At 36.3% G+C, this 9,656-nt stretch overlaps 1 protein-coding gene across 1 annotated transcript; it reads right to left on the reverse strand.

Moving 5' to 3' along the window:
• Window positions 1–1,177: 1,177 nt before the first annotated feature.
• Window positions 1,178–8,656, reverse strand: LOC123550507 (uncharacterized). Its single transcript, XM_045338940.2, has 3 exons — window positions 7,090–8,656; window positions 6,568–6,741; window positions 1,178–1,944 (listed from the first exon to the last, which is right to left on the reverse strand). The coding sequence occupies exons 1-3, from the start codon at window positions 7,324–7,326 to the stop codon at window positions 1,834–1,836; spliced, it is 522 nt and encodes a 173-aa protein (XP_045194875.2). The 5' UTR covers window positions 7,327–8,656; the 3' UTR covers window positions 1,178–1,833.
• Between the last annotated feature and the right edge of the window lie 1,000 nt (window positions 8,657–9,656).

A 9,656-nucleotide genomic window follows, 5' to 3' on the forward strand; every position in this document is an offset into this window, starting at 1 on the left:
TGATAACGCATAAAAAAAATGTTTCCGGTATCCCGACCTACCCTAAATTTTTGGTCCGACCCTAAATGTTTTTATGGCCTTGGAGAATGCACTTTTTACGCTTTAAACATGGTCAGTGATGTTAGAAATCAATTTACTGATGCTGATTCTCTAGCGACATAACCCCATTATTTGTATTCATTTTTTGACCAAAAAAAAAAAAATCCGAAAAATCTCCCTTAATAAAAAAAAATCCAAAACAAAAATCCGACCTAGATCTACCTACCCTAATGTTTTTAGCATGTTACCGAAACAAATATTTTTCTTAAGGTCAAACTATAAAATACAATTTCTTTATCAAGATGGGCTGCTTCTTCAAAACGGAACTCGCCTCCTCTATTAAAAAGTGAGTTGTAATATATTTCTAGACAACTACGTAACATGTCTATATTACAAATAAACTGTCCGGAGAAAGAGCCCTGACAAATTGACAATCTATTGTAGAAATTCAGTATACTGAGTACAGTATACCCGAATGCGCCTCATGTAAATTTGCATGAAGCTCTCGGCCTTCTTACGTCATTTGTCTCATACGTCACCTGTTTCGGAGAAGTGAAACAGTAACAACAAGGACGCGAACATAGAGAATAACCATATTCTATTTATTTATTTATTAAAACTGTTGGAAAAAAATGATTGCCAAAGGAACTGGAAATAATTCAATAAGGATACTAAACTACAGGTTATCTTTGAACCATGCTTTTGGAAATGATGTTGAATTCAATGAATCATCGTTTCAAGAGCATGGTGCGATCGGTGCCTGGATTTCATCGAGATGATGGACGAAGTCAGACTTATGATGTCGTCGAGGAGACAGACAATTAAAATGAAATTTGTTTGTGAATTGTAAATTTTGGAGGGATCACAACTTTGGAAGATTAACAGTGAGTCAGTTTACCTTATAAATGTTCATATTTCTTTTTAAAATAACTTGTTTATTCAGAACAGGACAATTTCGCAACTATCAAAATTAGTTTCGAACCGCTCGTGAGACGTGGAATTTTATTAATTTCCCGTAATTATCCCGCGACAATGTAATTACTTAACATTTCATTGACCTACCTATTTTGCATATTTCCCATGATACCTTGTGGTCAAATTCAACATGGCGTCCCGCATCGATTTTAGCGAGGTCAGAGCTATTTCAGATTTTTTTCTTTTTACATAAAACCTATATATATTCTTAAAGGGTATGCTTTGCTGAGTTCAAAAATGCATTTCTTTTTAGATTTAGAGGATATTGTGATTTTTTACATGATTTTTGAAAATTTGGAATTTCTAGAAAAAGTCTGTCAAAATATTGCAGCAACTTAACACTTTTCTAATATACACAAATGATACCGTAAATAAACTAGAAATTTAAGTCAAACCACTCAGTAAATGACAAAGTACAATAAGAGATGTTTGTTTGATGTTTAAAACTTATAGGACATGCCACTTTTGACCTTGTGACCTTGACCTGTGACCTTATTATAAATAGATGCAATCTATTTATAATACCAACCTACCAAACAATTATAAGGACAGCAGACCAAAGTCTTCCTTATTTATTGGTTTTATTGGTTTGATAAACTTCTTGTGATTAAGGTCATTGCAACCTTGACCTTTCACCTTCTGACCTCAAAATCAATAGGGGTCATCTGCAAAGCTGAACACTGCTGGACTAGACTAAGGACCAACCAACTGACATGTGCAAAGCAATATACACCAACTTCTTTCAAGGGGTGGCAAAATGACACAATTCTATTTAATACATATGTTATTATTCTAAAATACCTTACAAACAGAAAAATGTCAGACAATCAATTTTAAGTCCCCTCGTTTGTATTCCAACATCAGCTCGTATGTGTAGATGGCCCTGTCTCCGGAGTATTTGATATTGTACCAGTCTGGAAACCCTGGGACCTGTAAAGTTGAACAGTCATTAAGGCAAATGTTTGTACAGCTTAAAAAATAATGCATTACTAGCTGTCTTAAATATAATTAGAACTACCAGGTAAAAGGGGAAACACCATAGGTAACCTTGAAACATCGACACCATCAGATGAAGACCTTCAGTAATTTTTTCAAGCTTACACAATTGAAATTTTGTGATCCTTTTACAGATTTTATTACTAATACTTAAAGCAATAAAAGTGTTGATTAATTTTAACTTAGATCATCATATAAACATGACCAGCTTACCCTGAGTAAATGTTAATATTTGTTAAGTATTAGTTTAGTTCATGCAACTACATTTTTAGCTTCTAAGTGCAAAAAACATGACAGAGTAAGTAAGAATATCAAATCCAACAAGCTGAAAGAACTATTTTCAAGTCAGTAAATTAAGCTGAAAATTTATTGTACTGAATTACTTGTGAAACAACTTGTCCCGTGTACCAGCTAAGTACATCATTTTCCTGAAATGCGTGTCTGACCTTTCGTCCTACAATCAGTGCAGGCTGTTCATCGTCTTCCGAACCAACCCCAGTGTTGTTGAAAACGTTTCTTACCAGAGTTTTAACATTAGCGGCTAATTCTTCAATTGTCAGTGGTTTGGATTTATTCCCTTCTCGTTTGCTGACTTTGTACACTGTCTTATCATCAGCCTTTTGTCTTAACACTTTTCTCTGAATCTCAGCTGGCATTTCAAAGCTGTTACTTTATCAGTTTTTTTGTTTATTCTTTTCAATGCTGAATCTACCTCCTCTTCTGATTGCCACAATCCCCAGATTTGGATATCATCTGTCAACTTTTCTTTCTTTTCAACTTTAGACTGCTCTAATCTTTGTGTCTTTTCCAACTTTTCTTGCAGTATCTGTCGCCTTTCCATCTCTATTTGCCCCCGCCGTATCTTTGATGCTTCTCTCAGTGAGCGTACATCTCTTCTTGCTTCAGAAAGGAGCTTGTCTCGTTCTTTGTCTGACTTGCTTTTTATCCAGCGCATTGTTTTGTTATGGATAAACATTATATTAGCTTCTATAGCAATCTGGGATGTGTTGGGCTTTTCTCTGATAAGCCTGTCCATGTGGCCAAAGATGGATTCACTAAATTTATTGTGCTTTGGCACTCCAGTTGTCTGATATTTGGTGCTTTCTGTGCTTTCATGCCACAATCCACCTGGAAGGTAGTCTTTAAATAATCTCTTGCATAGTTGGCATAATGCAGGCAACAAAGCTTGAAGACAAATGAACACCATTGCATCATGCTCCCAGTCAGCAATCAATGATCTGAACACAGGGGACTGGTCCAAGTTAGCTCTATTACAAAAGCTCAGTTTGGTTCTGCCTTTGACAAAGTCATCAAGGTTCTCTACAGCATTCTCAAGATAGTGAACTACCTCTTGGTACATTGCCCCAGATTCTGTTATGTGAACACTTTCATTTTCAATCATTCCCCACAGTGGTATTGTGATCAACTCGCTGATCAGCCCCAGTGCTTTGCAACCGGCAAGATATTCATGAGTGTTAATGTCATGCTTAACTGCAGCTAACAGTCTGTTAGAGCTGTCCAGATCTAGAAAGTTTTTGATCTCTTCTTTTAAGAAAAACACAGCCCCGGCATTTCTGAACAGTATATTGAATCTGTTGCCTCGAAATCGTTCTAGAGGTAGGCTCTTGAGTCCATTTTCTTTCAAAAGTTCTCGAGCATATGTAGAGAATTGCTGGAATTGTCCGTTTTTTCTCGTCTGCACCCTTTGCGAATGCTTTACAACATGTGCGTACCAGTCTTACGGATCCACTCTCATTAGCCTTTTTGAAAGACTTGTCCAGGATTGGAGCTTCATCAAAAGCAGCGTTGTCAACTTCAGTAAGGGTTTTTGAACAGATATCCGCCATATGTACTAGTGCGTGCAACGAACAAAAGAAATTGCACAGATGACTGACTGACATCTGTTCATCTTCACTCATAACATTCCATTGCTCTCCCAGCTCCTCTTTAAATACCTCAGTCCTAAAATCTTCTAAAAGTTCATTGAACTTCATCTGGGTACTTGCCCGATCCGACATGGTTGATGCAATGTTTTTCAATATAGTTTTGGAGACAGGATTTTCAGATACATTACCTGCAGATTCAATATCCCCTAAAATATTCAACAGACATTTAAGTACATCTTTACCTGCCTTTGTAGTCATTTCTCTTATCCCCAAAACCCAGTAATTACCACTACTATCAGTAACATGCATACCTTCGTACTTTGTCCCAAATTTATTAGTTTCGTCACTTAGCAAGCATAAATTAGTTTCTGATGTTAGCTGATCCGCTATATGTTTTTGTGACAAAGCCAAACGCTGAACATTCATATTATTAATCGTTGACTTACTAGGAAGCTTGTTAGGTTTTCGTTTGGCAAGTGAAAGAACACTTTCAATAACTGGTGACACTGTACTAAATGACACATTGTAACTTAAAAGTTCAAACACACACTGCTGCAACTCACTAGTGTATCTTTGTGATTCTTCATCAAACGTTTTAATATTCATGTCAGCTATTTCTCGTAGCCAATCATTTTCTTGTATAGCATCATTTACTTGTCCTTCCAATTTATGTGCATGTAACTGTTGCATACTAATCTGAAGTTCTTTTTGCTCAATTTCACTTTTAAGGGTTTCAACCTCAGCAGATTTGGCTTTAATCTGATTGCTTTTATAAACTATAGATCTTTCATTATAACTTAGTTTAGAACGCAATCTTTTCAGCTCTGTACTTTTTACTGACAGTCGCGACTGAAGCATTCGATTAGTTTTTAACAATTGTTTCTCGCGGTCTTTCAATCTTTTCATACCATCTTTCAGTCTCTTCATATTTCCTACTGTAGAAAGTTTAACATGACGTGCTTGATGAATATGTGAAATTTCACTTTTTAAATCAGAATTTTCTTTAGCCAGTTTAAAGCTTACTTCGGCCAAACATTCAGCTTTGTTTTTCAGAAATATCAAGTTTTCTGACTTTTCCGTTGACTGTTTATATGGCACATCTAATGCTTTCGGATATGAAACTACAGTAGTCATAAAGTTATCATAAGTATTATCACGTGTTTTATGTTTGATCAAACGCTTATGTTTGTCGAATAATCGACGACACAATGACATATAAGACTTAAAGTTCTTCGAAACATTAGGATTATCTGATGTAGCATTTCCCATTAACCACTTACTACATTCTTCCAGTCCCACATTTTTTATCTTGGTAATAACATCACTTTGCAGTATTGAACTCATTTTGAAGAATTGTCTGAGTGTATGTCTCAGAATAATGAGAATCAGTGTTTGTGTAAACTTTCTCAGACAGTACAGGTTCAGTGAAAATCCTAATTTCAGTCAAATTTTTAAAGTCATATTCTTGAAGAATATCAGTAGAAGAGTCTGCTAAGAGATTACCACTTTCATTTGTTTGTACTAAATGGTCAACATAGACCGGAGTGTCATCAAATGCAAGTGTATTTTCAGTTATAAATGAAGTAACTTCATGCAGTTCATCATCGTGTATTAATTTACTGAACAGTTTAGTTTCTGGGGTTAGTAGGGTGCACAGGTCAGTTTGAATTTCTTTGCATACCTACAATATAGATAGCAGAGCAAAAAAAAACAGTGAATATATAACAACGCTGGAGCTGCCACTATTGGTGAATACTTAATGCTCCATTCCTTGAATTCTGGGAAATAAATAAGCAAGCGTCTACAAACATCAGGTTGTGACATGATTATGAAATAAGCTGCTTCATGAAACACCCATTACCATGGACTTTGCCTGCAGCCTAGGCCCCAATCAACAACTGGCAGTATCAGGGTCTATACTGTTAACTCTTGGCATGCTGGGAAAATTGTCGTCTGCTTAGTTTGTAAAGTTATCCATTTTGCTAAAAAATTGGAAGAAATATTGTCAGAGTAGCAAACAGCTTGGAACCTGACCAGACGCCGTCTGGTCTGGTTCCAAGCTGTTTGCAAAGGCTGTTCGTTCGGTTCCAGCATTGTAAGGGTTAAAAATCTAGTCCCAGATCAAACAATAATGGTTGCATAACTGATATAGGCAAACCGGAGGCAAAGACCATAATGTTGGTTTTCTCATGTCATGACTTAAGTATTTCGACTGTCACAAAAGAAATTTATTAAGATAAAATTTTATATACTAAACAAAAATATCTGTTGAGCTAATGAAAAAAAAATGTTTATTCAAACTTTTTCTTTTTTAAAGTATACATGTGCTAGTCAAGGTAATTCATGCAGCATGCCTAAGTTGTTAAGATGTTAGGATAGAGCTACAAGTTACATCTAGTTCACCAATTTATTTCATGCTAAATACATTCATATTTAATGTAAAATCACGTCTGCAACATCCAAACAGAATTTAAACAAGAACAGGCAATTACACCTGATTTTTTCAGCATGAAATAAGCAGGTATTTCAGAAAGGCTTTAAGATGGTTACATTTTATAAGCAAACTAATCTAATAAAGCACACAAACCACTATCTAATGACTTGAATACATAAGGTCATATATAAGGAGATTAAAATCATTCAAGAGTCCAATCAATTACCATTTGCTTACCAGTTTGTTTGGATAATCTACTGCCTCGTCACTGTCACTGTAACTGTTAACACCCTGGTTGACTGCCTCGTCACTGTCACTGTAACTGTTAACACCCTGGTTGACTGTCTCGTCACTGTAAACACCCCGGTTGACACCTGTAGCAGCTCTCCTCTTCTTAAAGACAGGACTATGCTAAACAATAATAAAACATTTCATGGTAACACACAATTCTGGAGCTTGAAAAAATATGACTGTTTTAGTCTGTGCAAAGAATGTGACGTTAAATTATTCATGTCACAACAGTGACTGTACTTAAAGGTCAGAATACTAATGCTCAAACATAGCTGAATTGGTACATATCGATTCTAAACTGCAACAAAAGCAGGTAAGAAAATCATTAAAAATACCACAACAGAGGTCTTGACAGTTAGCAGTATATACTTATTACATGTTGCACCATAAAAAAATTATAATAAACTTATCAAGTTATGAGATATGCCTTATACTAATATAAATTGTAGATGCATTTTAATAATGTACCGGATAGTCCTCAGTATCACTCTCGCTCTCAGAACTGATGATTATCGGTGATGGTGGCTGAGTGGATTTCTGGCTGAATGGTACTGAACTTGAAAGTTCCGTCTTAGAGTGTGCTGACTTTTCCGGTGACACAAAGAGATCCTGTTGACTGTCTATTATCACATCTTCTTCACTACCAGACATCATCAAGGCCTTAAATATATATAATAGATCTAAGATCCCATGCCGAAGGTCCATACACAAAGTCTACTTCTTTGCCTGTGCTTAATAAAAACGTGGACATGAAAAGTTGATTTAATTTAAAACATTTTTGATATAGCTGTCAAAGAATGATCCTTCATCCACAGCAAAAATGTCAGAACTCGAATAGCACTAAGCACAGTAGCGACCGAGAGGTTGTGAGTTTGAACCCAACCAAATGCCACGCCAAAACGTCCCTAGGCAAGACACTCTATCTTCCACATTGCCCTGTCTACATCCCTGGATTGGAAGAGAATAAAAACCAAGACTTTTTCAAATACTGAAATAGAGCTTTATTTTTATTGTATAAAATTTATGTGCAGAGCCTGGTAACCTCATCAGCTCTGACTGAGAAATTGTGAGTGGGGATGGCGTATTGTCATTGTTATGTCTCAATGTTTCTGACCTGACCAGGCTCATGATTTATAAAGAAAATTGAAAATTCCAGGCAGCCTGGCAGGGCAGCTGGGGCAGCGGTTTTCTGTCCTCACCGCTGGTCATCACTAGACCAGCCTCGCCATTGAAGGGGTCATTTTCGCACAAAATATTGTGACACAATAACTAAGAGGTGAATGCAATACAATATTCTTACCAAGTATAGCAATAAAGCAGTTGTTTTGCAAACAACACGGCGATCCGAAAACGGAAACGAAAGTAACTTTGGATTCATCGGATTTTGCCGCTGTCGCGGTTTCGCAGGTGCGTCAAGAACGACAACTCTGTCTGGGAGACAAATTTTTCGCGCGTACCGCAGAATGTGGGGTTCTTTAAGGAGAAATGGGACGGTTTGGGGCGCATTATACCGTCATTGATATGCACTGGAATTGAAGGTAGAACATTGTTTTTTAATATTCTACTTGAATCATTCTGAAGCAATGAGTAATTACCATGGTACAACGCTCTGAAAAAGCACCAACTTCGAAGATGTATTTTATCAAAATGCGGTATTTTTTCCGCAAATAAAATATATGTTACCCTTAAAGAACCCCTTAGCCTCTGTTTGGCCAAATTTCATCGTATTTGATTGTGTATTGGCTGAGATTTGACAAGTTCAAGCAGTCGACCTTGTCTAAAATTAGACCAGTTCGGGATGCCACTACGGCAAAAAAGCAATCGAAGCTTGCAATTTACCTCAGGTTTTTATTCTTTCAAAGGCATTCCAGTTAACAAATTGGGATCAGTATTGAAGTTAAGATAGTTTTTTATTAATAGAAACCACAAAAAAAGAATATTTCCTGCAGTAAAATGAATTTATCAATACTTTTTGCATGTACATGTTTGGCTGTTGACAGATACGATACGACAATCTATAAATAGCTCTGACCTCGCTATCGATTTGGATGCGCGACTGATACGGAAAAACACAACTAAAAGTAATCATCCGAACATTGCGGAAAGAGTAGACTTCATAGAAATGTAGAAAAAGTGGCAATCAGTTAGCGAAGTAAACAAATTTTTGGCAAAATGCGTATATAGAACATACATTAGCTGAAACCTTATATTGCATATTTTTGAATGGAAGGGAATAGAGCTCTGACTGAGGCCCGATAGGGGTAGCCGAATTCAGAGCTCTATGTATAGATCTAGGGTCTAGGGTCCTCTTTCCGTGGGGATAAGAAATAAGAGTAAAAAATGCAGAAAATATATACAGTAAACAAATAATGTTCACCTACCTGAATAAATAAATCTTTTTCCAATATATTGCATTAATTTTCCTCAACATTGCGATTGTATCAGGAATGTTACAATTTTATAACAAACTCAACTGTCAAAACTTCCGCCATTTTGTTACGGTACATAATTCCGGTGACGTCACACAGGGGAAGTAAATCATGTTGAACTTCAATATTAGGCACTCAAAATTAATCATGTGGTTTTATGGTCCATTTTATCAAAATAGTTTTTAATCTTCAAAGAACATTAAATAAACTTTTAAACACTAAATAATTATTATGTAAACTTTAACAGTTTTATGTATGTACATTGTGGACGCATTGGTCGAGAGGGCTAAAACGCTTTCCTACGGAGATGAAGGCTCCTGGTTCGAATCCTGGCTACTCTCTTTCCGGTGTGTCCTTGGGAAAGCCGCAAGGCACTTTATCACGATTGCCTCAGTCGACCCAGCTGTAAATGGGTACCAGCAAATTGCTGGGGGTAAGGTAATTGGTTTTAACTGTTCTTAAATAGGGTCGCTCAAAAGCTCTATGTACAGAGCTTATGTTAATTGTTTCACAAAGCGACGGTAAATTAAATTTACCTTTACCTTTACCTTTACCTTTAAATAGTTTTAAACAAGTTTATTGTGTATAGCCCGGAACGCCCTATTA

The sequence above is a fragment of the Mercenaria mercenaria genome, chromosome 6 (genome assembly GCF_021730395.1).
Source record: "Mercenaria mercenaria strain notata chromosome 6, MADL_Memer_1, whole genome shotgun sequence".
Classification (NCBI taxonomy): domain Eukaryota; kingdom Metazoa; phylum Mollusca; class Bivalvia; order Venerida; family Veneridae; genus Mercenaria; species Mercenaria mercenaria.